Raw genomic sequence first — 22,254 nt, forward strand, 5'->3', positions numbered from 1 at the left:
AAGAAGTTTCCAGAGAAGGAGCCCAGCAAGAAGGTAGAGGGAGAAGTGGGCTGGTGACCTAAAGGTCAGCTGTGATCTGTTGGGTCCCTCTGGGTTTTGAAAGCCCCCGCTCTCACAAGGCATACAGTGGCACAGCCCACTGGGCAGCAAAGAGGACTGGCTTAGCCATCAAACAGCACAGATCTGACTCTGTGCCTTTACTTTTCATCCTAAAATGAGGTTAACAATACACTACCGCCTCGTAGGGTTGTCATGAGGATGAAGAGAGGTAAGGCATATCGGGGATTTAGCAGAGCTTGGCACATAAGAGGTCTCAAATAATGGTGGGGACCATTACTGTTTTGTGGTTTGGGTGGTTGTTATTCACAGAATCATGTAGAGGCTAGGAGCACAGGGCCTGGAGCCAGGCTGCCTCGATTGGGGCGTCAGCTCAAAAAAGTGTCACATTCATTTAAGGGTGAGCTTGAGAGAGTTTCTGAAGCTCTCTGTGCCTCAATGTTGTCTGTGAACAGGGATAATCATACCTATCTTAGAGCAGTTTGGAGTAGGATTAAAGAAATTGATTTGTGCAAAATATGACTCTTACAAAAGGTTAAATAAGTGGTATAATTATTATTACCTGTGGAGGTGGTCAGAGGAAACGATCCCTGGAAAGAATTTTGAAGATAATGGTAAGAGGAAGCTAGAGCCCAATGGATAAGCATTAGCTGCGTGGGATTGTGAAGGCATTGTTTTGCATAAGGAGGAACCATGTGGGTTGTTTATTTTATTTTATTTATTTATTAATCATCTGTTTTTGCAGGAGTGTTTGGCGAAGGAAAGAGCACTGGGCTTGAGGCTGACACACAGCAGAGTTTAGAAGCCCTAAGCCAGTGGCCTCACGTTGATCCTCAGTTTCTTCATCTGGAAGATGGGGATAATGATGGGGTGAACTTCTCGGTGGCCGGGGGGGGGGGGCGGGGGGCTGGAATAAATAAACAGCACACTTGGAAATCATTTAGCTTGGCCTCTTCTAAGTACTCTGGAAATTTTAGTTAATATTCTGATGCTGTGACTGTGCACTGGGTCTGACACACATGAGCAGGGCAATTCTGAGGCAGGTTGCTAACATGACATCATCGGCTCGGCTGAGATCTGCTGAGCTCCTACAATGCACCACGCACCCTTCTAGGAGCAGGGGATACTGCATGTGAACAAGACACCCGGGGGTCCCACCCTCCCAGAGCTGAGTGAGCTGGAAATTCCCCTAGTGCTGTCCCTGTTGTGGGTCTGAAAGGGAAGAATAAATGACATGAGCATGTGCACCTCCTGTTTGAAACAGGTGCTGGGCTCCAGGGGTGTCCAATGCAGGGCACTCTGGCCCGAGTCTTCCTGGACCTGGAGCCTGAGTGAATGCAGGAGGCCTCCAGGCTCGGCCTCCACGCCTGGAACAAGACCCCTAGAATTGCAGAGAAAACACTAAGCAAAAATGAGGTCCAGAAAGCCATGCCTTTGAGGGAATCACAGAGGCCCCTCCTTCAGCACCTACAGACCCCCCATGCCACATAGAGTTAGGGCTGGACCTGCAGGTAAAGGGGTGTGATACTGGGCAAGGGTTAGGGCTGGAAATATCTAGGGGAGGAGATAATGTGGGGTCTGGTTGCCATGAAAAGGAAGAGCACAGAATTGGGCAGCCAACGTGTGTGACTTCAGGCTGCTGCTGCTTCTTCCTGGGGCCCGTTTCCCAGACTGCAGGGTGATATCACCTTCCCCCAGGCCTATCTGTCTGAGGATTAACTGTGGTCCTTCCCATGTGAAAGCTCTAGGATGAAGATAGCCAAGAGAACACTTGTTCTGGAACCTGGGGTCTACGGTTGCTTCAACACACAGGTTCCGCAGAGTCTTTCCTTCCCAGGGAGAGCCAACCTGGAGGCACCTTCCCCTCTCTGTCTTCTCCTGGGCCTGGTCCCATATTTTCATCTGGATAATGACAGTCTGTAGGGTTTACTGACTCCTCTCCAGGTGGCTGGGGCAACAGGATGAACAACTTCCTCCTTCCTCAGCTTCCCAAAATGGAAGGGTGGCCTGACCCAGAAAACTGATGAGAACCTGGGGGCGAGCACAGGGGCGGGGACAACATACAGCAAGCATGTGGAAAGATCACTGGATGAGACTGGGGGCTCCCAGGTCCCTACTGTGTGGCCTGTGACAGGTGGCTTCACCTCTCTGAACCATGAGGGTCCAGTGAGGTCATGAATAAAAAGTGCTGAGCACATGGCCTGGTACACAGTCAGTGCTCAATAAATGTGAGTCATGACTGTGATTATAAGAGATAGTGCAGGGCACCTGGGTGGCTCAGTGGTTGAGCATCTGCCTTCGACTCAGGGCGTGATCATGGGGCCGGGGATCAAGTCCCATGTTGGGCTCCCCATGGGGAGCCCAGTTCTCCCTCTGCCTATGTCTCTGCCTCTCTCTGTGTGTGTCTCATGAATAAATAAATAAAATCTTTAAAAAAAGGCGGGGGTGGGGGGGGGGGAGGGGAGAGATAGTGCAGCAGAGTGGTCAAGAGCCAAACTGCCTAGGTCTGAGTCCCAGCTCTGCCACTTAACCGGATGTGTAGACTTGAGCAAGTCACATAATCTCACGGATCCTCGGTCTTCTGGGCAGTAAAATGGGGATTAAAAAAAAAGCCCCTTCTTTGTAGGGTTGTAGGGGGGGAATTCCATGAATTAATATACATAAATTCAAAGGGCTTAGAACAGAACCCAGCACGTGGAAAGTACTGGGTAAATGCTAATGATTGCTATTTCTGCTTTCTAGCTGCACAGCCTCCCTCTTCTGCTGCTGGCTTCGGTGCTGCAAGCATCCTCGAAATGAGAAGGCTCCGTGGGGTTGTGGGGAGAAGCCTAGAGAGGAAGGAGCCGGAGGGTCCTCCAGGACTCACCCATAAATGAACACAGCCCGGTCCCTGCATGAACACACGAGCCGCTCCACCCACTCAGATCCACGCACAAACGAACCGGGGACCGGCCACCCACTCGGAAGCCTCCGGCTGGCCCCAGCCCAGTCCCGGGCAGGGCCGGCTTCCCTCTCGGTGTCGCGCAGCGTCTCCCCACTGGGGCTGCGAACCCAGTCGCCCCGCCCGGCGGTAATTATGGGGAGAGCTGAGGCTGCGGTGCCCAGCCATGACGTCAGCCTGAAGCTTCTAGCCCGATGATCTCACCAGAGTCAAGTGGGGACCCAGTCACTCGGGAAGGGGCAGTGGGGGCGCCTCAGTCTCCCTCTCTCGGCCAGCGGGGGAGGGAGAGGGGGTTCTCCACCAGTCGGCTCAGCATGGGCCCGGGTGCTCCCCCCCAGGCCTTGCCACCCCATAGCTCTGTGCACGGGGCAACGCTCTGCACCTCTGTTTCCTCACCTGCAAAATGGGGGTGGTGCTAACCCCCTCACTGCTGTTGTGAGGGTTTCACGTGAGAGTGGCAGCCACGTGCTCCCCACCGAGGCAGGTACAGAGGAGGAGGCTGTAAACGATGGTGGCTGTTGTTCTCCATACTATTATTTTTAGCAAACGGCCTCATGCGGGCACTGCCTAACATCAAACCGATTTCTCAACCAGTGACTCACTGAATTCCTTAACACCCCCACCCCACCCCGCGGGGAAGGCAGGGCTGAGACCCTGCAGCCCACAGAGGGAGGGCTGCCGCCCAAACTGCCCGCCTGTGGCTGGGGACAGATCAGGCTGGCACCCAAGCTCAGGGGGGCTCTTAGGTCAATGGACAGTCTGTGAGTTCATTCTCCCAGCTCTGTGGGAGGGGCATAGAAATCTAGCAGAAAGGTCCTCTCTGGGGTTCCAGTTCCAGACCCGACAGGCTGCCTGGCACAGCACTTTCTGATAATTAGCATTATTAACAGTCATAATACAAGGATGACTACTAATAATAGAGGCTACCCTTGGTTAACACTTCCCACGGCAGTGTCCTCAACAGGACGGTTGTTGTGGTTGAACCAGTTAATATTTGGAAAGCCCTTAGAACAGGGTCTAGCATGTAGCAAGCCTTGTGGAACTGAGAACTCAAAATTGAGTATGTGTCAGTCTGCTAAATGTTTAAAGATGATTCCCTCATGCGATACCTTTTCAAAGACTTTATTTATTTACTCATGACACACACAGGAAGAGGCAGAAACATAGGCAGAAGGAGAAGCAGGCCTCCCATGGGGAGCCCAAGCAGAGGGGGGAGCCCGGGCCCCGGGGATCACCACCTGAGCCAAAGGCAGGCACTCACCCACTGAGCCGCCCAGGGGCCCCGCATGTGATCCTCGTGTGATCCTCGTGACACACCCCCGAGGTGGCTCCAGTACGTCCATTTTACAGGTGGGAACACCGACAGCTCAGTTTCCCGCTGAAGGGAATGACCTTACTGCTCTCAGGGGACGCTGAAGGCGGCTCCCGGGTGGGCTCTAAGTGGGGACGGCAGCCCAGGTGCACGGGGCTCCCAGGCCTCTGGGCTCCTGGGGGGCGGGGGGGGGGCAGGACGCAGCACGCTGGGGGCCGGGGGAGGCGCGCCTGGGGTGACCCGAGCCTCAGCAGGCGGAGCGGTTATTAATAGCGTCTGGGCCTTTGCGGCCCGCGTGGAGCCGAGGCTCGGGGAGGGAGCGGGGCGGGGGCGGGGGCGGGGGGGGGAGCGGGGCGGGCCGCGGGCTGCGCTCGGCCGCCGGGCCCTCCCCGCCCGCCCCGGGAGCCCAGCTGCTCCCCGCGGATTCTCGGGGACTGGTTCATCACCTCCGAATACTCCTGTGACAGGAGGCGCTTGCAGAACCCGCCCCCGGCCCCAGGCAGCAATAAATAGGAGGCTCTCCGCCCGCCCGGAGAAGCCCGGAGAAGTTTCTAGGCCTCCGTCCCCGGGGCTCCCTGAGCTCCTGACGCTGCTCCGGCCCTGCGAGCGGCGCTGGCGGAGAGCCTGGCCGGGCGGGGCTGCTCTGCGGGGCTGCAGTGCGCGGGAGGCCCCTGGGCTCGGCTCGGCTCGGCTCGGCTCGGCTCGGGCGCCTGCCCACGGGGCTGCGGCCGTCGCGTCGCCGGGAGCGGGGGCTTCGGGGCTGGGACCCCAGCCGGGTACGCGCCCTCCGTCCTCGGCAGTGGATGGTCCGGCGTTTTCTGAAGCCGAAGCATAAGCTTGGAGGGCCAGGCACCCGTATCACGTCGCTGGGTGACCTTGGGCAGGTGGCCCCTGTCCCTGAGCCTCCGCAGCCATGGCTGACGGTCAGATGCCCTTCTCCTGCCACTACCCGAGCCGCCTGCGCCGCGACCCCTTCCGAGACTCGCCCCTGCCCTCCCGCCTGCTGGATGATGACTTTGGCATGGACCCCTTCCCCGACGACTTGACTTCCTCATGGCGCAACTGGGCCCTGCCTCGATTTTCCACCGGGTGGCCTGGGACCCTGAGGTCAGGCATGGTGCCTCGGGGGCCCACGGCCGCAGCCAGGTTTGGGGTACCTGCGGAGGGCAGGAGTCCCCCACCCTTCCCCGGGGAGCCCTGGAAAGTGTGTGTCAACGTGCACAGCTTTAAGCCAGAGGAGCTGATGGTGAAGACCAAGGATGGATACGTGGAGGTGTCCGGTGAGTGAGGGGCAGGAGTGAGACAGGTCCCCGAGAGGGGTGTAGGCCTCAGCCCCGGGAATAGCCAAGAGAATGTTCCCTTAGAGGGTGAGCTGTGACAGCGTGTGACACAGGTGACTTCAGGGCTCAGGAATGCAGCCCATAGAAGTTATCTATGGAAAAGCACTCCTCTCCTGGCTTCCAGGAGATGCCTCAACCTGACCCAGCTGATGGGGGCTTTGGGTGCTGTCTCAATCAGAGGACAGGCAGGGAAATGGAAACCACGTCACACGTTTTGACAGAAAAAAATATATATATAAAACATAAGTCAAAAGAGAAGAAATACACAGGCAAAGAAGAGATAGGGCCCTTGGCACCCTGGTGTCACAGCACAGTCTAGAAGGGTGTGTTTAATGCTGTGGCATGATAGAGCTAAGAATCAGCACAGGTTTCAAGAGGCACACCTCCCCTGTCCCAGATAAGGAAACTGAGGCATGACTGTCACTCTAACGACACTGACTGGTAAGCTTGGTTGAACACTTACTCTCTGCTATGCGCTTTACCTGTAGCATCTCAGTTCGAACAACTGGAGGAGGTGGGGCCTGTTTGTCTCCTCTTTTTACAGATGAGGAAACTGAGGCACAGAAGGCTTAAAGTAACTTGCCCATAGCCTCCTGGATTCTACCCCAGGCTGTCTTGGGAACTGGAAGGCCAGAAGCAATTTGATGATTTATTGAGCGCCTGCTAGGTACCAAGAACTGGGCTAAAACTCTTATATTCTTGCCACCAAATAATCCCCCCTCACTCCAGCCCTGAGACGCGGGCCCTCTACTCCCATTCTACAGCTGAGGAGGCCGAGGCCCAAGCAGGACTTGGCCCGGGTCACACCATGAGTCAGCAGCAGGAAGAGTCTGGGCCTGCCCAGGACTCCAGGCGCAGGTCACATCCCAGAAGAGGAGACCAGAGGCTCAGTCCCCATTAAGCCGGGCAGCCGGGATCCGCTTCCTCTCTCTTCCCTCCCAATTAATGCTCCATTAAAAAGAGTGTCTGGCAGGCTCCAGGCCAGAAAATCAATAAAAGCCATTGCAAAGCCAGGCTGGGCAGAGACGAGCCCGGTAGGGCAGGGCGCCGTGTAGGGGGAGTTTCAAAGCCTCGCAGGGCAGAAATATAAACATCAGAGGCTCGGGCCGGGTGTGGTGGGCCACACGAGACACGCTGGGGCCTCGTGGGGATGGAGGGGTGTAGCCAGGGCTTCCTGAGTTGGCTGCCGAGCCAGGCCGGAGTTCTCAAACTGGCTCTGCCACTGACCAGCAGGATGTACAAATTGTTTATCTTCTCTGTGCTTTGTTTCCTTATCTGGAAATCGGGGTGCCAGTGGCTACACTGTATGGAGATCGTTGTTGTATGACATGAGCCGATGTGTGTCAAGTGTGGACCTGCTGCTTGGAGCAAGGGGGATCAGTATTCATCTTGCTGTGACGCTGCTGTTACTAAAATGCTGCACCCAGAGTAAGGCCCCAGTAAACCATAAATGGTAGATGCTCTTTGAGACCTGGGTTCAGATCCCGACCCTGCCGGATGGATATGGACAAGAAAGTCTTCTCAATACTCTGAGCCTCAGTGTCCTTCTCTGCAAAATGGGGAGCATGATGATTGGCCCTGCAAGTCTGTAGAGAATATTAAAAATACACACAGACAATCTCTGATAGTAAGTGCAGAGAGACTGTAAAATGGGTCTAATAATAGTGTCCACCTGGCACTCTGTAAACAGAAATTCTGTTTTAATCAGAAATTCTTTGTTTTAACTAGGATTCCAGAGATTTCCACCCCAGGTCGGGGGGTTCCCATGCCCCGTGGTCTCCTGGAGGATATTTCCTCCGTTCTCCTTTCTGGGTGCTTCTTAATAACTGGGCTGTGGCAGCTCCAGGCTGAGACACCAGCTGAGTGTACCTTACAAATCCAGTGGCTCCGCAAGAGGCTTTGAGTGAGTCATGGAGCCTCGGTTTCCATATTTCTAAAATGGGGTCATTGAGCACTTAAGTGAGATAGACGAAGCCTTTTTAGGTTGTAAAATGCTTCCTAGGTGTGCACGTAGCTACCTCAGCTTTGACAGAATCCAAATCCCCCGAGAGTACATACAGAGACTCTCAGAAAATGGATTCAAAAAATCACATTGATGTTGGGGTTCCATTTAAAATCAGATCCAGTTTTTCACCCTGCATCACATAACGACAGACCTGTTCTGTCTCAAGCACTTGGTGCCGGGCACTGTGCTAAATGCCTCTGTATGTTGACTCCCTGGTTCCTGACATGGACTTTCAAGGAGATATGGGTAGATTTGTGATACCCACTTTACAAGTGAGAAAGTTGAGGCTTAGAGAGAGTAACTCACCCGAGACCCCCGAGATCCTCCATGGCACATTGCAATTCAAAGTCAGGCCTGCTTAGACAGTTCCAAGTCAGGATGGCTGAGTTTTCTTCAGCTTATGCGGCTTTGGACAAATCCTGCCACCTCTTGGCCCTCAGTTTTGCTGTTGGTCTTAGGAAGAGTTGAACTAAATCAGTATTTGCCAAATGGTACATTTTAAGATATCAATAGGCATCTAAGAAATTCAGGATAGGCAGTCTGGAATTTCAAAAGGTACCAGAGGAAACAAAATGATCAATAGGTCTCCTCACTGCAGGCCTTATCAGAGCTTTGAATTTACTAAAGTAGTTTGTGGATCTCTGGAGGCAGCCCTGTCTTATCTGACCACATTTGAGTGTCCAGTTCCAAGGAAGTATTTGGAAAATGCTAGACTAGATGCTTTCCATGATGCCTTATACACCCCAATTCCCACCCTGCAGCCACCAGCCAAGAAATGTTCTCTTCATGGGCCACTGGGCTAGGTCCCAGCCAAGAAGGAACTGGAAAACCCAGAGGCCTTATTCCCACCCCTTCTCCTTAATCCCAGGGCCTCTGCCTCCCCTGGAAACAGCACCTTCTTTCTTTAGCTGGGCCAATGGCTTTCCCCGAAGTGCTGATGCCTGCTTCTTGGCACCTACATTTCTCTGAGGCATGCTGAAAAAATAGTAGCAGTGAGGGGCCTCTGGCTTGCTCTGGCCTCTGGATGAGTTCTTTTTAAAAAAACAGAATCATAATTACTTTTTTCTGTTTACAAAAATAAAATATTTCCACAGTAGAAAATGTAGATGGGAAAGCAAAATAAGAAATTAAAAAATCACTCATAATCCTTAAGCTGCCCCAATAAATAGATATTCAAATTATATGCAAATTAAGCTTCACGATGAGCCTCCGGTAGCAACATCCATTTTCAACCAGGCTCCTCTTTATGAAAATCTTGGAGCTGCGCCTGCTCAGAGGTCCTCCCCTCCCTAACCCCAGTACCCTATTTTCAGGGCAAGGATAGGACAGCTTAGCCTTTCAGCAGCAGTCCTTTATCCGAACATCAAAATAAGCCACAAACCATCACCTTCACACAGCATTTTTATAACTTAGAAAACAATTCTGTGACTCATGCTCATTTGCTCAGCAACCCAATAATTAGGAAGCAGTTGTCACCCTATTATAGAGAGAAGACTAAACTGAGGCTCAGAGAAGAGTAGAGATGTGCTCACAAATGTTAGAGCAGGGACTAAAGTCCAAAACCTACATACCTCTGCTCTGGCACTTCCAAGCTGTGTGACCTTGGGCTTATCACTTAACCTCTCTGAACTTCCATTCCCCATCCACAAAAGGGTAATCACGAAAGTCCCTGACTTCTAAGGTTGTGAAAATTAAAGTAGCCATAGTAAGGGGTTGGGACAGTGGCTGACACCAAGTAAGCGCTATATAAGAGTCTGTTATTGCTATTCTTTCGATCATCATCATTGTTTACTATTCTCAGGACACCAAGTGTGCAAAAGGGCTGAGTCAGAGGCACTGGCCAGTCCCCAGAGGAAGCAGGCCTCTGGAGGCCCAAGCCGTGGGGAGGGTGTCAGGGAACAGACAGTGCTCCCCTGGCCACAGGCCTGGGTTAGAGCTTGACAATTGGTACATGGACTTGGCAGGTCCAAATCAACTCTCCCAGCAGCAGCACCTTCACATCATTGTGTGTTCTGGGTAACCAGACACTCTGGTTCAAAAACGAATTCCTATCCCTGAACCCCCTTCTGCTCAGCCCGTAAGAGAATACACTGATGCAGCCTTTCGTAAGGGCAGTATAGCATCACAGATCAAGGCTCAGGCATTCTAGAATTTAGAATTTATCCTAAGGATGTCATCAGGCTGGATGCAAGATCCAGCTGTAAGAATATTCGGTGCAGTGAGGTTCTTTCCAAGGTCAGATACCCCCTGCAGTGCCCAAAAGCCAGGGATTGGCAAATGAACTTAGGTATCCCTATAGCAGAATGCTGTGCAACCATTAAAAAATCACATTGTGGAAGAATATTTGGTGTAACATGGAAAGATAATTTTTTTAAGATTTTATTTATTTATTCATGAGAGACACAGAGAGAGAGTCAGAGAACTAGAGGGAGAAGCAGGCTCCATGCAGGGAGCCCAACGTAGGACTCGATCTCGGGTCTCCAGGACCACGTTCTGAGCCAAAGGCTGATGCTCAACCGCTGAGCCACCCAGGCATCCCTGGAAAAATAATTATAATGTGTTAGCAAGAGATAACAGTTTTGAGCATAACATAGGATCCCATTTGCTAAAATACGTCATATACATCTATACTATGTAACATTTATGTGTGCCTAAGTAACATAGAAAGAAAAGTCTGGAACATATATAAAAATGTGGTTTTACTGGGGTGATAGGATTATGGGTGGTTTCGATCATTTATTTATTTATTTTCTACATTTTTCTAGAATAATACATGTATTAATATCAGAACAGTCATGAATAAAGCAATTATTAATAATTTAAAAAGCAATTAATAATGGAATCACCTATTAATTGTCAGTTTTTTAATAAACCTGGGCTGCAAAAAATCCCACAAGGTTATTTACAGTCTGGATTCCAAAGCTTCTCAGAAGAGTGTCCCTGGACACATGAGGGTTCTTGGCCAGGGAATGTGGCCCCACAGATGAACAAATAAAGATAGGAGCTGGAAGCCTCTACTGGGCACTACTCTGGCTTATTTAAAGAGAAATTAGAGGGGCGCCTGGGTGGCTCAGTCAGTTTAGCAGCTGCCTTCAGCTCAGGTCATGATTTCAGGGTCTTGGGATCAAGCCCCTTGTCAGGCTCCCTGCTCAGTGTGGAATATGCTTCTCCCTCTCCCTTTGCCCCTCTTCCCATCTCATGCTTATTCTATCTATCTCAAATAAATAAATAAAAACTTTAAAAAAGAGAGAGAGAGAAATTAGAGGTTCTCTCCATTTAAAAAAAAGGAGCAGCCAAAAGGCTCAGAAGTTGCTATATAGGGACGCTTGGGTGGCTCAGTGGTTGAGGTCTGTCTTCAGCCCAAGGCCTGATCCTGGAGTCCCAGGATCAAGTCCCACGTCGGGCTCCCTGCATGGAGCCTGCTTCTCCCTCTGCCTGTGTCTCTGCCTCTCTCTGTGTCTCTCATGAATAAATAAATAAATTTTTTTTTAAAAGGTTGCTATATAAATTGCAAGGTGATAGCTGGTTTGGGCCCAACCCTTGTAATCTTATCTTTTCATTCCTGAGGAAGAAAAAACTGCCTTCCCCTGTCACCCTGTAGAAGGCAGGGCAGGTGGAATTTCAAATCTGTGGTATCTAATGTGCCATTTCTTAAGGAGAGCTCCCTTTGGAGACTCTGGGTCTTGTTGTTTTTTGTTTTTGTTTTTGTTTTTAATTTAGCAGATTGAAGCATTATTTCCAGGCAATTCATCTGTTGTAAGTATGGATAATGTGGCTCAAAGAGCTAATTGCAAGCTGGAACAGAAAGAGAGGCATGAGACCCCAGTACTTGGTGTAGATTCAGGGGGAGCTGGTTCACAGCCAGGCCTGGTGGTGACTGTGCCTCAGTTCCCCCATCAGTAGGCAAGGGGGAAGGATGCCCACCTTCAGAGCTAGCAAAGGCCCTGTGAGTTGTAAAGCCCACTGGGTGGCAAACCAACACTCGGTACGTGACCCCACTTCTTTCCTACCATGCCTCCTGGGATGCTAGCCTCTGGGTTCTTGTGGCTGGCTAGGAGGAAGGGGTGAAGGTGCAAGGCTTAGAAGATAAGGTGCAACATGTGATTCAGTTTATGGGACATATATTCTTACATGTGGCATTCTTCTCCCTTCTAGGCAAACACGAAGAGAAGCAACAAGAAGGTGGCATCGTTTCCAAGAATTTCACAAAGAAAATCCAGTAAGTAACCTGGTGGTGTGGGTTCCAGGGTGGGGGTGACTGAGTGAGTAGTGCCTGGGACCCAAGATCTGGAGTGTCTCCCTCTTGGGCATCTCTCTCTCTTCCAAGATAAGCCCCAGGGGAGAGAATTGAACCCTCCCACCTAAAGGGACAAAAGTGTCACAGCAAACCTGCCATTGGGTCCCAGAAAGGGGGGGGGGGCATAAATTATGCTGTCACACCTGCTCAGTGCCCTGTGAGGTGGGAATTAACAATGCCACCACTTTGTAAATGAAGAGTCCGAGAGGCAAAATGACTTGTCTGTGATTCCATGAAAACCAGGCCACTCTCCTATGCGTGTGGTCCGCCTGGGCAGGATCCCCATCACCATCAGGAAAGACTCTCCCCTGATGCCCAAATGCCCAGAAGAATCTTGTGAAGCTTGCTTGCAAGGGGGGACCTAAGGGGCCCACCACCGGGACAGTGTGCGCCTTCCCTAGAGTGTCCACAGGAATGAAGCCAGAAGGGATCATGGCATTGCTGTTGCCCACTGGGAGGGCTCTGGAGGCTGAGACTTTGGGATGCATGGGGGGCAATTTTGGCTGAGAGGTGCGGGCAGGGCTGGGCCTGGGGGAACCATGCCAGCAGCAGGAAAACCACCAGGCCGGGCCAGTGAATCAAAGCCACACAGGGGCCCTCATGGCAACAGCTGTGGGGAGGAAGTCTACACAGCAAGGAGCTAACAGACACCTCTTCCCAGACGCACCCTCTACCCAGCAGCTCTCCGTTGCACATACTCTAGCTCCAAAGTCTTGTCCCAGGCCATGCATTTAATCATCATACCCTCCTTGTATGATGGGGAAACTACCCCAGAGGTGAAGAGACCTGCCCAGAGTCCTGAGAATTCGAATTTAGGACAGCCCCAAACCAATCCCTGAACTCTGAGTTCAGTGCTCACGCCTGGAGCAAGGGATGCCCTTTGCTCACCTGTAAAAGGGATGGGGTGGCTGGTGATTCCAGAGCCACCAGCTGGGAATGGAATGAAATCATGGCACAGCCACCAGCACACAGTAGGCCCCCACAAGTGGCAGTTTGTTGTTCCCTTTATCCATGTTGTTGAGCACTTTACTCCACCTCTAGCCCTGGCCAAAAAAAAAAGAAAAAAGAAAAAAGAAAATTTCCTGGGGCTGGAAGAGAGTATGCTGGCTTGAATCCTGAGGCCTCTTTCAGCTTTGGGATTCTGCAGTCCTCTCTCTCCTGCCCTGTGCCCATTACTGATACACCCAGCGCCTCTGGAGTCCTTAGAACCCCATAGACGCTTCCTCATAAGGCAAACGGCTGTCTTCATGCTTGCTGGCTCGCCTGCCATCCCCAACACCCCACCTCCCCCCACCCCCCCCAACAGCAGCCAGATCAAAGGCTGCTGAGAGGGACAGGGGAAAGGAAAGGGGGAAAAATGCAGGGGGAGCTGATGTTTCTTTGAAGAGACTCAAATAAGGTCTCAGGATGGAGTCACAGGCAGGACAGCACTGTGGAAGGAGATGGAAAGAAGTCAGGGGGTTAATCATCTTTATGAAATGTGGATTTCCCCATCTCTGAGGCCTCTGGGAAAGCAGCTTGCTGGGGTGACTTGACTAGATAGAAATGCCTAAAGCTGCTCAAGGCACAGCTGGGGTCCAGCAGCTTAGCTGAGCTACTTGTTACAGTATTAGACTAGCCATTGTCGTGAGCACCCCCAAGTGCCCTCCCTTGCCAGCCCAGCATCCCGATCCTGTCCCCAGGACCCTCTGAACCTTCCCACATTCCAAGAGCAAGGGGTCCCCAGCACCCTCCTCCATCACTTATGGCATGTTTCCATCCATTCTGGCTGGTCATTGTCTAGTTGTGCCAGTTGCTAAGTATTTTGAAGCTTCTCTGGGTGTAGGGAGTCCTGGTTCCTTGGTAAAGAAAGTAGATACCTTGGAACAACTGCTCTGAGCTTCTGTCCCCAGATTCCCTCGTGGACAGAGTTGGGATGGCAAATGAGAGGATGTGTGTAAAGCATTTAGCATGGGGTCCAGACTCAGCATTCAGTCCGTGGGGACTAATGTTATTTAAAAATTCTGCAAGGCTGGAGTCACATGAGAGCAGCTGGGACCTCCTGGGATGCCCTGGCTCTGCCCAGACTCTAGACACCAAGGATGGCCCTGGCCCACACTCAGGAGGCTCCATTCCCTCTCCCAGGAAAAACTCTAGTCATCAGAGGACAGGGAAGTTCCTTCAGCCAGACTGAGACCCTTGGAGATTTCCTCCCAGGCAGGATGCTACAGCTGTTTGCCTTTGTCACGGCTAGGAAATTCTTGCCAACACATCCAACCCCATGTGAAAGGCACCATTTTGACCGGATGAGGGGGAGCAGGAGAGATCTTGGAATTTGCTGATCAGGTTGGGGGCAGGGCAAGACTTGTGTGTGGATGGGGCCTTTCCACACCCAACTTGGATGAGAGGACAGGAAGCAGGGGATGCAGGAAATCATCCATGGAAGATGTTCAGAGCCAAAGCGAACTTTAGCTCCTTGCTCCACATCTTCCCAGATATCTGTTCTGCCATTTACTGACACCTGCAGTGTGTCAAGAGCCATGTGAAGAGGGAGTTAGGTTTAAAGAATGGGTTAGTTTAATATTATTCCACTTTTAAAAGAATCCTATAAAGTGGGTATTATTAAGCCCACCTTGTGGATGAAAAAACTGAAGTTTAATGGGATTTTGGAATTCCACAAAGGTCACCCAGCTAGTCATGAGCCAGATCTGGGATTTGAACACAGGTCTCCCCAGTTTCAAAGGCCATGGCCTTCCTACCTGGATAGGGGAGACCATATTGCGGTCATTCACAGACCATCTTCAACTACTTTTTGCCTTATATGCTTATATTCCCATATTTTTATTTGCTTCAGATTTCTTTTCTTTCTGATTAGATCACTTTTGAGAAAGTTAAATTCCCTTTGCTAAAATGTTCGCTGAAGAGGGCAATCATAAAACAAATCCAATGAAAGAAAAATGCAGTTAAATAGATAGCATTGCCTGCTTAAAAGGATCCGAGCCTTAGATCAGCCCTCTCTTTGTTAAAAACAGAAAATAGCAAGGGATAGAGGCTAAAGGTGTTAAAGTCATGTTAACACTTAGTTGAGATGTTCCTTTGGATGCAAATGGAAGGATTCAAAGAGAATGGAAGAGGAATAATCTTCCTACCATGGAGGTTCAATGTACAGGTCATCTGGTAAGAGACCTTGAACAAGTCTATTCCCATCTCTGGACCTCAGTTTCCCTAGGTGTAATATGAGAGCACTGTCCTGAACAATCAAGGAGATTCTTTTGGGTTCTGGCATTTTATGGTTCAGTGATACGACCACTTGTGCTAAAATATACACAGCCACCAGGGTGCCCACTTGAATAGTCATGACTACAGTAACGATGTTGAAGCTAACACTTATTGAGCACTTACTGTATGTCAGGTGTCGAGCCAAGCCTTTTTCTCTCATTATCCTGTGTAATTCTTGCACTACCTTAAGAGGTGAACATCGTTAACCCACTTTTCCTATAAGGAGATAGATTCAGAGAGGCTAGGTCACAAGCCCAAGGTCACACACAGTCAGGAAGAATCAGAATTTGAACTCAGGTCTGCCTGCCTGCAAAGGCCATGCTCTGGCTCACAGCTGCCCTGCCCCATCGTACCAGGTGTGCTACCAGTTAGCCTACAAATAGTTAAACAGAGTCGGCCCATCCCCAGCAGTGGGAGGGAGGTCCAGACTTTAGGCCTCCTCTGTGCTTCAGAAGTTTGACTTGGCATCTGCCCAAGCTCCCTCTTTCTCCTCCCTCCTTCCCAGCGGGTCCCTCATTAATCTCTGTGGCTCTGTAAGTCTCCTGGGTAGATACTGCTCATGTGGCTACATGTTGCTACTCACAGCAGAAACTCCCCACCCCCTTTCAGGAAGGATCCTGCCCTGGCCAGGAATGGGTTTGCCTCATTGCTTGGTCCTTTCATCAAAACTTCTGCAATTCTAACAGCCAGGCCATCCTGGACCAGTGGAAAGATCTGTGCTGATTGACCCTTCTGGCATTCCCTTTTTTCCCAAAAAGTCTGGTACCAGGGGAGGCATTAGAACATCATGATCAGCTACTCTAAGTTTGGAGACCAAGATTCCAATTCCATTCCCATCTGCCTCTTACCAGCAGTGTGACTTTGGGCAAATCACTTCACCTCTCTGACCTCAATTTCCTTGTCTGTAAATTGGGACGGTAACAGAACTTGCCTGGTGGGATTATTGTTAACGATTAAATGAAATGATACACACGCGAAGTACCTGGCACATAGAAAGTGCTCAGAAGGTCCTAGTTTTCATAATCTTTATTAATAATGGCATCCAAATGAAGCCATGAACATGTTCTCACAATTCCGGTAGTTAGTGGAAGGAGCCAGGTCCCAGATTGTCTCATTCACCCAAAACAATCAAAAACTCATAAAAAATAGCTTCAGAACTGGAACCAGAGTTGGATTCCGAAATCCCTTTGAGGCTCTCACTCATTGAGCCTGCCACTTGATTACCCCAAGCCTTTGCTAAATGTTCTCTGCAATGGGCATATTCATTCCTACCTATTAGCTGTTCTGGGCTCTTTATACAGTTCTGGCCAGGTCATTTCCTATAAATGTGTTTGGGGGAAAAAGCAATTATGACCTGTTAAGGGTACTTCAGCTGTGACCCAAATCAAGGCTCATCCTAAACGTAAGAGAATGTTCCCATGTGGCCAGCCTGTTCTGTCGTTAATTTGCCAGTGATGCCTTGTGTAGTAAAGCACGTTAAACAGACACATGGCAAATGAGAACATGTTACCTGCTGTAGCATCTTACCTATGTTCTATTACAGGACGGTAGTATTGGCCATTTCCGCCCACAGCTGGGCAGATGTGGGTAGAGACCTCAACCAAAGACCAGACATCTGGGCCATGGCGATCTTTTAAATTACTGTTGGAACCACCATTTTACTGTTTGCAAAGCCTGTTCAGACTCTGTCTCACTTCAAATTACTACACACGTTTATACTGCTACCACCATTGGCAGATGAGGACATAAACTCAGAGCAATTGAGTGACCTTCCCAAGATCACACAGTTAGCGAGGGGCAGAGCTGGGATTCAGACCCAGCGGTGGATGCCCTCAGAACCTGAACTCATGTCAAAACTATTTTCTTCCAAATGAACAAAAGGATGTTTAAGCTATATTAAAAATAATGCATGAGGACACCTGGGGGCTCAGTCACTTAAGTGGCTACCTTCCACTCAGGTCATGATCCCAGGGTCCCAGGACAGAGCCTGGCGTCGGGCTCCCTGCTCAGCAGGGAGTCTGCTTCTCCCACTGCCCCTCACCTAGCTCATGCTCTCTCCCTCTCACTCTCTCTCAAATAAATAAAATCTTTAATAATAATAATAATAATAATAATAATAATAATAACACATGGATAATATCTTGTGCTTCTCCTAGGCTTCCCGCAGAGGTGGATCCTGTGACAGTATTTGCCTCACTTTCCCCAGAAGGCCTGCTGATCATCGAAGCTCCCCAGGTTCCCCCTTACTCACCATTTGGAGAGAGCAACTTCAACAATGAGCTTCCCCAAGACAGCCAGGAAGTCACCTGTTCCTGAGAACCCAGTCTCGACCCATCTTTTTCCCTCCCCAGCCCCAAGGCTTCTCTGATTCCAGAGTACATTACTTTAGCTGAATTCATAGATTTAGTGTGACTAAAATGTTAGGGGTGGGGGTGGACTGACCAGTCCCTGGATAGTGTAGTTCTAGGTTTTTCCACAGGATGGCGCAATTGGCAGGTCATGCTCAGTTGCATTAGGCCAAAATGCTGGGAGATTTTTTTCTTTACCTTTTCTATCATAATGAAAATGTTGCACATTCTATAGCTGCAAAACAGATAAAAGGGGACATAACATTTCACACTGTATCTTCCTTTTGCAGCAAATGCAAGGATTGTTCTTCTCTGGGGACCTCCCTGTCACCCAGTTTCCTGTTCTGGGCTCCTACTTTCCATGCCTGCCCCATGGTTTGGTGGTTGGAGCCTAGAGCTCACCCTGCTGTGTTTCAGCAGCCCTGGCCTGCAAAGGGTTATAGATAGGTCTTACATCCCCATATATGGGATTTACTCAACAGCCACATGAAAATAGTGCCTTCTGCTCTTCATCCAAGCATTTATATAGCATGTCCCCAAGTTGGCACTCCCTGAGGACTCTGGATGCCCATTTATTCTCTGGCTAAAGTCCCCCCTTTCTTGTGCCTCCTATGTCCAATTTGGGATTTTTACAGAGGGGGCTGTCTCCAAACAGCTCCGCCAGGAACCAAGCAAAGGCCAGACAGGCTGGCAGGCAGGCTAGTGGTATTATGTATATGAGCGGGATGTGTGTGTCATTGTTATTTGAATTGTGCTGTTGTTTAGGGGGGGAATAACAGTAAATAATACTAATAAAGGAGCTGATGTTCTTAGCCTGTGTGCTTCTTTTAATGAGGAATGCTAAATGCTATACCACTTAGAGAGACTATCAATTAGGAGTGCTTGTGGCCACAAATAGTGATGCCCAACAAAGAGTGGGTTAAGTGACCTAAACATCTATTGTCTAACTTTACAAGTTTAGAGATGAGTGATTTCCGAGTTATTTATTCAGTTCATATGCCACCAAAGCCCAGAGATCTTTTTCCTCTGCCATCTCTGACAAGTCTAGATCTGTCCTCCTGTTTGCAAGATGGCTGCAGCAGCTCCAATCATCTCATCTTCCTATGACAATGTACAGGAAGAGAAGGCAGGAGTTTAAAAAAAAAAAAAAAAGTCATCTCATCTGGCTTTCTCTTTTATCAGTGAGCAAGATCTTTTCCAGAAGCTCTTGGAAGACTTCCCCTTTTATCTCATTGACCAAAACAGGGCCACATGTTCTATCCCTGGAGCCAATCCCATTTTTTCCCCCATGACAACCTAGGAAGTAGACTTTCATTTTACAATGAAGAAGGCCGATGCTGGGCAGCCCAGGTGGCTCAGCGGTTTAGCGCCGCCTTTGGCCCAGGGCATGATCCTGGAGACCCGGGATCGAGTCCCACGTCTGGCTCCCTGCATGGAGCCTGCTTCTCCCTCTGCCTGTGTCTCTGCCTCTCTCTCTCTCTCTCTCATAAATAAATAAATAAATAAATAAATAAATAAATAAATAAATTCTTAAAAAAAAAAAAGGAGGCTGATGCTCAGCGACTTTGGTAAGTCACAGGATAATGGCAGGGCTTGAACCTGGATATTTGTTTCTGGGCTGCAAAGAAATCTTCAAGGGCATCTCTAAACCCCCAAATGATAGCAGAAATCAATGAATATTTCCTGAACACCTACCTGCTGGGTCCTGAGCCAAGGATAGAGTGAACAATGAGCCACAGTTTCTGGCCATAGGAGCTCACTGACCTACCTACACAAGCAGGTAGATAAAAGCAGGCCTGTCCCTCACTTTACTCCCTCGTGTGTATCAGACACCACGTTAGGGCTTCATGTGTCCACACAGCTCCATTGCTCAGCAATTCTAGGAGGTATGTTCAACTCTCATCTCTACTTTACAGATAAGGAAACAGAGGCCCAGAAGGGTTAAGGGCGCTGCCCTAAATCACACACCTGGTAAGCAAGGGGCCCAGGCTATCGGACTCCAGACTTACTATGAAATAGGACCTTGCTCTGCCATTCTCTCAACAAAGAAAATCTAAGGGTGGCTTCAGGGAGTTTGTCCACCTTGTGGGAAGAAAAGAGAGATGGTGTTTCAAGTTGGGGCTTTGCAGAGGTGTGCGGGTAGGGATGATGGTTTATCAGAGAGGGATGAGGGTGCTCCTGTCAGACTTGAAGATGAGAGCAAGGAAGGGTAGGGTTGGGAGGGGCCTCATCGGCAGTAGAAAACACATGAGCCCTCATTAAAGGTATGTCCCTTTTAACATCCTTTTATGGTTCCCCACTGTTGGAAGGACTGAGTACAAGCTTCTTTGTGAGACATGCGAGACATTATGGGATCTGTCGTCCGGCTAACTCTCTCCACCCTACCTTAACCCCCCACCTTCACCCTCTTGCCCCACCTACCTTCCCCCCTGTTTCTCCAACCAGACAAGTTTTCTCTTGCTACCAGAACTTTTGATACACTGTTCTCTCTCTCCACGATTACTCTCTGACCCTCTTCGCTGGCTAAATCTTTAGGGTCTCAGCTCAGACTCCACCAGAGTGGCCAGAGCCCTCTCTGGCTTACCCTTGTCCCCACACAGCACACCATATAACACCATGGGCATCTGTGCAGCAGAAGAAATAACAATCATAAAAACCCAACTGACCTTGACTGCCTGCTTTCAAGGGTGGGAGGAGGAATCATTCAAGTCAAAGGGAGAAATCCCTACTCATGTGATGTTTGTTCAACAAATACTTACCGAGCACCCACCACGTATGATGTGTCGTACTGGGAGTCAGATCCGTGTCTATACACTGTGAGGGTAGCTGCGAGAGGGAGCAAAACAAAGCCACTATTGCCATGTTTGCCACTTCTGGGCTTATGCATGGTGAGCCCCCGAGCACGAAGGGCAGCGAACCCACCCTCTGTGTCTTCTGTGCCAAGTGCAATGTTTGGCACATCAAGGAATAAATATGTACTGAGCGAATGAATGGTGAGTGTGGGTCACCCTGGAAAATTAGGCCAAATGCATGATCTCAAACCCCAGAAACCTGGCTCCTTTCAGTTCTGGGAGCTTCCAGCTTAAACACAGCCTTGTCGTCAAAATAGAGGGCTCCGGGCCCTTTGTAGATCTCCAGCCACATGAGAGGGTATTATTCCTAAACCCTCACTTCCTTGATGATGCTGGAACATGGGGTGCTGGGGACCTGCTCCCCCCACCCCATTCCCTTGACCCAGCTCCCCAGAAAGTCTTATTCGCAGCCCACCTCTGCCCCCTCCCAACTGCCTGCCAGCCAGCAGCTGCCAATGGTGATGTATGGAGATGCCTTGATTTGACCTTGAAGGGAAGAAACAAATTAATGTGTCTCGAAATAAATTCCGGGAATCAGCGGCTGGCTTCTCCCTCCGCCCCCACCCCCTCACCCCCACCCCATGCCTCACAAGTTATGCATCATAATGTGAAAATCAATACTGTCTCTTAAATGAGCCAACACCTGGAACTGGCAGGGTGTGGGGCTGCCAGGAGGTCCCTTCTCACCCATTGTCCTGAGCCCGGGAGTTGTCAGAAGGGGTGGGAGGCTCAAGGCCGGCTGTGAGATCTGCTGCCTGGTTGCTGAGGGTTGGCTGAGTCACCCCGACTGCAGCAGGGTCAATGCACCAGACTCCCAGCTCCAGGCCTCCTGGGTGCAAGCAGATACGAGCTACCTGGGAGGCTCCTGAGGGAAAGGGGAAGGTAGCCACGTGCAACAGCTATGGCCATTCTCCAGGGATAACTGAGATACACGGGATGGGGGGAGGACTCCAGGCTTAGTGCCCCCAATTCAGCAATTCACGGTGTATTACCAAGTGCCTTTCTTGCCTTTCATCAGTTCAATTGCATGCACAGGTACGGGACTTCAGGTGTCCAAATATTGAAATACTTCAGTGTTTATTACTTGATAAATAACACCGCCTGAGCCTCCAAGGTGACCCCATTGTCCTGACCTGTATTAAGCATTTCTTTTTATTCTGATGCTTTGATCACCTGAGGGCTTGCTGACTCTGGAGGGACCACCCCTCTCCAGCTTGGCTAATTCCTCCACAAAGTAAAGGACTCACCTGCAGGCACACTTTTCATGGGAAAATCAACCAATCCAGAGCCCACACTTCAACCACATTCTTCATCACACTCTTAACTCTCCAAGCCACTATCCACCGGCCCTGATCATCCAAGGTAAGGTGCCAGATGCCAGGAGACAGCCCCTGCGCCCCAACGCTGGCTGAAATTATTCAAACAAGCCAAACCTAAGCCTGCCTACTCTGCCTCACCTGTTCATTCTTGCAGAAACCACAGTAAAAGCTCCTTGTTCATATTTCCGCCTATTCCGTCTGCCTCTAAACTGACTCTGGTGTGGCAAGCCCTCTCTTCTTGGGAGCTGTGAGTATAACACTATTTTTTCTTTTTCTTTTTTTTTTTTTTTAAGATTTTATTCATTTACTCATGAGAGACACATAGAGGGAGGCAGAGACACAGGCAGAGGGAGAAGCAGGCTCCCTATGGGGAGCTTGATGCAGGACTCGAGCCCAGGACCCGGGATCACGACCTGAGCCAAAGGTAGATGCTCAACCACTGAGCCACCCAGGTAGGTGCCCCTACAGGCTATTCTTTGAATAGCAAACATCTCTCTTGGTCGTTCAGCCTGGCCATGACTGAAT

The 22,254-nt window shown here is 50.1% G+C and overlaps 1 protein-coding gene and 1 long non-coding RNA gene across 2 annotated transcripts; one reads left to right on the forward strand and one right to left on the reverse strand.

The window, feature by feature from the left end:
• Nucleotides 1–4,818: 4,818 nt before the first annotated feature.
• Nucleotides 4,819–18,370, forward strand: HSPB8 (heat shock protein family B (small) member 8). The gene is made up of 3 exons (XM_025474135.3): nucleotides 4,819–5,590; nucleotides 11,811–11,874; nucleotides 17,367–18,370. The coding sequence occupies exons 1-3, from the start codon at nucleotides 5,224–5,226 to the stop codon at nucleotides 17,524–17,526; spliced, it is 591 nt and encodes a 196-aa protein (XP_025329920.1). The 5' UTR covers nucleotides 4,819–5,223; the 3' UTR covers nucleotides 17,527–18,370.
• On the reverse strand, nucleotides 10,053–21,274 carry LOC112676648 (uncharacterized). The gene is made up of 4 exons (XR_003146649.3): nucleotides 21,098–21,274; nucleotides 20,318–20,384; nucleotides 12,841–12,995; nucleotides 10,053–10,193 (listed from the first exon to the last, which is right to left on the reverse strand). It is a non-coding gene; the product is annotated as an uncharacterized LOC112676648 (long non-coding RNA).
• Between the last annotated feature and the right edge of the window lie 980 nt (nucleotides 21,275–22,254).

Source organism: Canis lupus, chromosome 26 (assembly GCF_003254725.2).
Source record: "Canis lupus dingo isolate Sandy chromosome 26, ASM325472v2, whole genome shotgun sequence".
Lineage (NCBI taxonomy): Eukaryota > Metazoa > Chordata > Mammalia > Carnivora > Canidae > Canis > Canis lupus.